A 6,093-nucleotide genomic window follows, 5' to 3' on the forward strand; every position below is an offset into this window, starting at 1 on the left:
TATATATATATATATATATATATATATGTCCTTAGAGGTTTTAAATGGTCTTGTATGTAGTTAAATCAAGTGTTATATGTCTTAATTTACCTTCTTTGAAATAAATCTGATAAAATCTGATATTTTACCTTCGAGAGCTCTAAAATATAATGTTACTGCAACTTCTGCTCATCAAAAACAAAACCTCTTTTGAGTTGCATACGCGCCGAAACTGCCTGAAGAAATATTCAATATCTATTCATTATTTTGAGCAACATGTCCTCCTATTGGTTGATATCTGAAGAGAACCAGACCTGTAAATTGGTTCAAGTTGTTGTTTCCATTTCTAAATTCAATGGACAAAAAGCTGCTTCTTATATTTTGTTTGAATATCTGACAGATTGTATTTGCTCTCCGACAGTTAAACTCAGAACAGGAAGTTCCCTCGTCAACAAAAGAAGGAAGTGACCTTTCGAGTAAAAGAATGCAGTGTAGTTTTTGTCGTTGGACACGACGCCCACGCTAATGCTAACTGTAGCTCATTTCCAAGTCAAATATCAGAGAGATGAACAAATGAGCTGGTATCAGAGTCAGCAGGAGGAGAATTTAACATGGAATACATTTTAAACACAAAATAAAGTTTTTTTTTCAAGCAGCAGTGTGTGGACCTTTAGATCTAGAAGCCAAATACCAACTCTACAATCAGGACAAAGATTAGCTCACCAATGTTATAGCAAAGCATGGATATCTATAATGTTAGCCTACCTTTGTGTTGAAATGTACAGTCTACAGCTGGATTTTGTATGTAGATATAATGCTAACAGACTAACGCTAAACGTTTCTCAGTCATGATATCATGCTAACAACCTGAAGCTAACAGGTCTTAGGTCATGATATATCATGCTAACGGGTCATAAAGTCAGTCTCCCTGTCCTCACCAGCTGTCTCACCATCATGTCCGACATGATGGCCTCCTTGGAAGACTTTGAGGTCACCATCCACACCTCACCTGGTCACACCTGTGGAACCTTCAGCCGCCTGTGGCTCAACCTGATTGGCTCTCAGGGGGAGACTCCGCCCATCAGTGTGAGCGAGGGCGACCATCATCTCCTGCCCGGGTCGGTGAGTTTCATCATGACTCTTTAAATGTTAGTTATCCTTTTCATAGAATATTTACCAATGACGATCGCTTCCTCCTGACAGTCGTGTCCGGTTCGGGTCCGAGCCGACGGTCCTTTTGGTCGTCTGGTTCTGGTTCGACTTCGTCTGGAGGCTCAGACCGGATTCCCCGACCTGGACTGGCACTGCAGCCGGGTGGAGGTCCGCAAGCTGGCAGACAGTCAGGAGGAGGGGCGAGGTGGGACGGGGGCGGAGCCTGAGAGGGATACACAGGTACAGGTGTTCCCGTGTGACCGGTGGCTGCGACCAGCAGAGGGCGACGTGGAGCTGAGGAGTGGAAAGTGTACGTTCCCTTTAAAAGATAGAGAAGAAGATCCCCTCACAGTCTGAATACTTTAACGTCATTTTACTGATTATACTGACACACTTTTGCTGAAAGAACATTTTACTGTACCAGAGTCTTTTTACTGTGTAGTATTTGTACATTTAGCTTAACAGAGTATTTTTACAGTGTGGTTTAAGTACTTTTACTGTAACAGAGTATGGTTTTTACATCGTTTTCATTAGTATTACTACCTTTATTCCAGTGTGTTTGCTGAAGGACGAGACAGAAGAGAAGCTGAAGCAGCAGCGACTCAAACAGCTGCAGCTTCAGCAGAAGCTCATCAGGTACAAAACAAACAGAAACGTTTGATATCTTCGTGAAATGTCGGGATCTCTGTTAGAATAACGTTTTGAGGGTTTTCATGCTGAGGGCCACGTGGAGGGGGAGTTTCAGAAGTTAAACCCAAATCTATGAGAACATTTATTTGTGTAAAACTGTTTCACACACTACAACAAACTCTCTTCTTGTGTTTATATTGCAGATGGCGTAGTTTCGTCGATGGCGCTCCTCAATGTGTCGACCTCAACAGTCTGTCTGAACTCGGGCCGAACCTCAGCTACACACACAAGAGGTGACGTCACACACTTAATGAGTCACAAACACCAGGTAGAGCTACTCATTAGATGAGTTGTGTTTGCTTCTCTGTCCTCAGTTCAGCCGCTAACCTGCACTACCTGAAAGGCTTCTCCGGCCGACTGGAGGCCTGGTCCAGTTTCACAGAGCTGGAGACGGTTTTCGCCCACATCGGACACCAGAACAACACCGCCAGTAAGAAAGAAAACAAGATCACCACACTGTGAAAACCACGGCCACCAGAGGGGGAAACAAACCGCAGTATGATATAAGCTAACAGGTCTCAGGTCAGGATATCATGCTAACAGACTGAGGCTAAAGCTAACAGGAGTTAATAGGAGTAAAGCCAAAATTTCATGTGTTAAAGCTGCATTCTCTCTAGTGGCCACCAGGGGGCGACTCCTCTGGTTGTATAGAAGTCTATGAGAAAATGACTCTACTTCTCTCTTGATTTATTACCTCAGTAAACATTGTAAACATGAGTTTATGGTCTCAATCTCTAGTTTCAAGTCTTCTTCAATACAGCATGATGTTCATTTAGTACATTATGGTCCATTTAGAGTCAAACAGACCATAAAGCAGGGGATGCTTTAGGGCGGGGCTACACAGTGATTGACAGGTCTCTACAAGAGACGTATACGGCGTCTCTACGTCACTCCTCCTCAGTCCAGATATGGTCACTTCCTGTTCATCGGTTAATTTGTCTCTCAGGGTTCGTTAAGGCTCACTGGATGGAGGATTGGTATTTTGGCTACCAGTGTCTGAACGGCTGTAACCCGCTGATGCTGCGTCAGACCCGCCTCCTCCCTCCAAACCTGTCCGTCACCTCTAACACGCTCCGCCCCTTCCTGCCCGGAGGTTCCTCCCTCGAGCAGGAGCTAGAGGTGTGCATGTCGCTCTCTGACTTCCAGCTGTTGCCAGCTGTGCCCTTTGATACAGCTGCTCTATCTTGATGTTCTGATATGTGACAGAGGGGGAACATTTACCTGCTGGACTACGAGGTTTTGGACGGCGTCCCGGCCAACGTGATCAACGGAAAGCAGACGTACCTGTCCGCCCCGCTGTGCCTTCTCCACCTGAACCGACAGGGACAGCTGGTCCCCATCGCCATCCAGGTGAACTGCAGGTGTTTTGATTCAGGTGATGCCGCAGTGTGGCATAAAACTGAAGACTCAAATCAAGTACAAGCACCTTTCAAATGTGGACTTGAAAAGTACTTGAGTAAATGTACTTCCTCCTTCAGCTGCAGCAGACTCCCGGCCCTCAGAACCCGGTCTTCCTGCCCTCCGACCCCGGCTGCGATTGGCTGCTGGCTAAGATTTGGGTTCACAGCACAGACTTCCAGTGTCACCAGTTGGCCTCCCACTACCTGAGGACTCACATGCTGGCAGAGCTGTGCTGCGTGGCCACGCTGCGACAGCTTCCAGAGCCGCACCCGCTGCACCAGGTAGACAAACTCACCACACCGGAAACGAAGCTGATCATACAGAGAACATTGATTTGAGCATTCGATTTAGGTTTAATTCATTATTGTTGCATTGTGTTGTTGCTTGAAATCAGCATCTTTGACTAAACTGGTTTGATGATGAAAAGATTCAAACTCAAACCCAAACTTTCCAGTCTTCACCCTCAGCAGTCTCCAAATGTTTCCACATTATCATGTTGTTTATTGGCGTGTTTTGTCTTCTTTGTGGACAGTTGCTGATGCCTCACGTCAGGACGTCACTACAGATCAACTTCCAGGCCCGGATGACGCTGCTGGCTGCTAACGGGGTGTTCGATAAGGTTCGTCATCGGTCGTAACAGAAGTGTTAAAGCGGGTGGTGTGGAGACCGGTGTGGTGCAGTAATCTGTTGTTGTGTTGTCTCGTTCCTCAAGGCGTCGGGTTGTGGTCTGGAGGCGCTACCTGTCCTCCTGTCCCGGGCCTCAGAGAGGATCCGTTATGAGTCTCTGTGTGTCCCTGACGACCTGAGGCACCGCGGCGTGGACAAACTGCCTCGGAGCTACTACGCCCAGGACGCCCTGAGAGTCTGGGACGCCCTGCACAGGTAAACAAACGCACCTCCACCAGGTGATCAGTGCAGCTGAGAGAGGAAGAAACCGATGATCCACAGCGTCTACTTTAGATCACAGAAGATTATCCTCCAGCTTTCATCACATGAGAAAGATTTCCTGATCTTGTTTTTTGTCATTCATCATGATGTGCTGCCAAACTGTGGCGGAAATGAAAAGAAAAAGACGAGTTTGACCTCACAGAATGCTGGAGAATAAAGGAAAAGCTCAAACTGACTTCTTTTTCCTCAAATTTGAATTCAACAGTGATTTAAAGTAACTGAACACATTTACTCTGGTGTTTTCTGCTACTTTAATAGTTAAAGTGTTTCTGACGTATACGCCGTCTCTGTCACTCCTCAGTTCAGATATGGTCACTTCCTGTTCACTGCTTGTAAAAGAACAAGATGGCGACGGACAAAACGTTGAATTCGAGGCTTCAGAACGTCACAAACCAATGAGTGATGTCACGACGACGACGTCCACCTCTACATACAGTCTGTGGTTTTATACTGTGTGTGTGTGTGTGTGTGTGTGTGTGTGTGTGTGTGTGTGTGTGTGTGCGCGCGCTGCAGGTTCGTGGTCAGCTGGGTGGATCTCTATTACAGTGGAGACGATGAGGTGCAGCAGGACACTGAGCTTCATCTCTGGATCGCCGACATCAACGCTCACAGCTTCAACCACAGCTCAGGTGTTTGTTTGTTACAGCTGATCCACAATCTGTGCCCTGATGATGTCATAGAGAGCAAGCAGAAGACAAACCGTCTCCTGTCCCCCCCCCCCAGGTTTCCCTCCGTCCCTTCAAACCAGAGCACAAGTGTCCACGTTCGTCACCATGATCATCTTCTCCTGTTCGGCTCTACACGCTGCTGTCAACTTCTCCCAGGTGGGCGATTTTAAAAGATGCTTTTCAAACTCACTATTTTAGGTTCCTGAAGTCTCATTTATTTTTTTAAAACAGTCTCAAATTAGCGGACAGTTTTTGTGTTCTATGTAAATATAAATAATCTAAATAAATAATGGTCTGTTAGAGCTGAGAGTCCTCTTCATTTTATAATGAACCATATTTGAGATTTCCTTTAAAAGAGTTCTCCAAAGTTTGCAAAAGAAAAAGGATCCAAAACGACAAGATGTCGTCTTTTTTTATTCCACACACTCTTCCTCCTCCATCAAAACCCGCCGCCTACATTACCCACAATGCAACTCGATCTGCCAGCAGTCCTGTGTGTGTGAGATTCAGGTGTGTTACGACAGTAGCGGCAGAGATGAACAGCATGTCTCACTTCTTTGTGACTCAAGTGACATCAATGGAGGACGTTCATCAGTGTACCACTTTAAAAACAACACCTGGAGACCTTTAGGATATTAATATGTCGCTGACTTCTCTCTCTTTGATTCCTCCAGCTGGACTTCGCTCTCTGGATGCCAAACTGTCCGGCCTCCATGTTCCGTCCTCCTCCGCAGGTCAAAGGCTCGCTGACGGAGGACGACATCATGTCCTTCCTGCCGGATGTGAACTCAACATGTCGCATCCAGTCGGCGCTGACTCTGCTGTCGCAGCCCGCCGTCGACTTTGTGAGGCTCCACCCACACTGTCCTCATGAATACCTCCGAAATGAATGAGCTGGAATATGAAGATATCCAATGAAGTCTATTTATATACGTACAATCCACAATCTTTCCTAAACTTAACTATTTCATCATCTTTTCCAACCCTAACTAAGTATTCCATGATCTTTATTTCAAACCTGCATTATGTGTAATACATTTTTATGATAATCATTTAAAATTATGACATTTTTGAGAATATTTTGAACAATAAGTATCACTAAATCATATCAAATGTTAATCTGGTGTCTGCTGTTTATGTTTTTATATATTTTACTATGTTTATTTGTTATATATTTTACACTATACGCATATTATTCCATTGTTTCACCTTGAGTTTAAGTTGTATATATATATATGTATATGTGTGTGTATAT

General features: G+C 45.1%; 1 protein-coding gene across 1 annotated transcript in view; it reads left to right on the forward strand.

Annotated features, from left to right (window-relative positions):
* Positions 1 to 6,093, forward strand: part of LOC116398113 (arachidonate 15-lipoxygenase B) — a 19,037-nt gene that overhangs the window by 1,593 nt on the left and 11,351 nt on the right. Inside the window, exons 2-14 of the mRNA XM_031874166.1 lie at positions 921 to 1,101; positions 1,183 to 1,441; positions 1,686 to 1,767; positions 1,965 to 2,054; positions 2,136 to 2,251; positions 2,768 to 2,940; positions 3,028 to 3,171; positions 3,300 to 3,503; positions 3,755 to 3,841; positions 3,935 to 4,104; positions 4,684 to 4,799; positions 4,894 to 4,994; positions 5,513 to 5,683. Coding sequence (XP_031730026.1) covers positions 934 to 1,101; positions 1,183 to 1,441; positions 1,686 to 1,767; positions 1,965 to 2,054; positions 2,136 to 2,251; positions 2,768 to 2,940; positions 3,028 to 3,171; positions 3,300 to 3,503; positions 3,755 to 3,841; positions 3,935 to 4,104; positions 4,684 to 4,799; positions 4,894 to 4,994; positions 5,513 to 5,683 — 1,881 coding nt within the window. The 5' untranslated portion in view covers positions 921 to 933. The remainder of the gene's footprint in view (positions 1 to 920; positions 1,102 to 1,182; positions 1,442 to 1,685; positions 1,768 to 1,964; positions 2,055 to 2,135; positions 2,252 to 2,767; positions 2,941 to 3,027; positions 3,172 to 3,299; positions 3,504 to 3,754; positions 3,842 to 3,934; positions 4,105 to 4,683; positions 4,800 to 4,893; positions 4,995 to 5,512; positions 5,684 to 6,093) is intronic.

This window comes from Anarrhichthys ocellatus, unplaced genomic scaffold (genome assembly GCF_004355925.1).
Source record: "Anarrhichthys ocellatus isolate YVR2014 unplaced genomic scaffold, GSC_Weel_1.0 scaffold78, whole genome shotgun sequence".
In the NCBI taxonomy this organism is placed as follows: Eukaryota; Metazoa; Chordata; class Actinopteri; order Perciformes; family Anarhichadidae; genus Anarrhichthys; species Anarrhichthys ocellatus.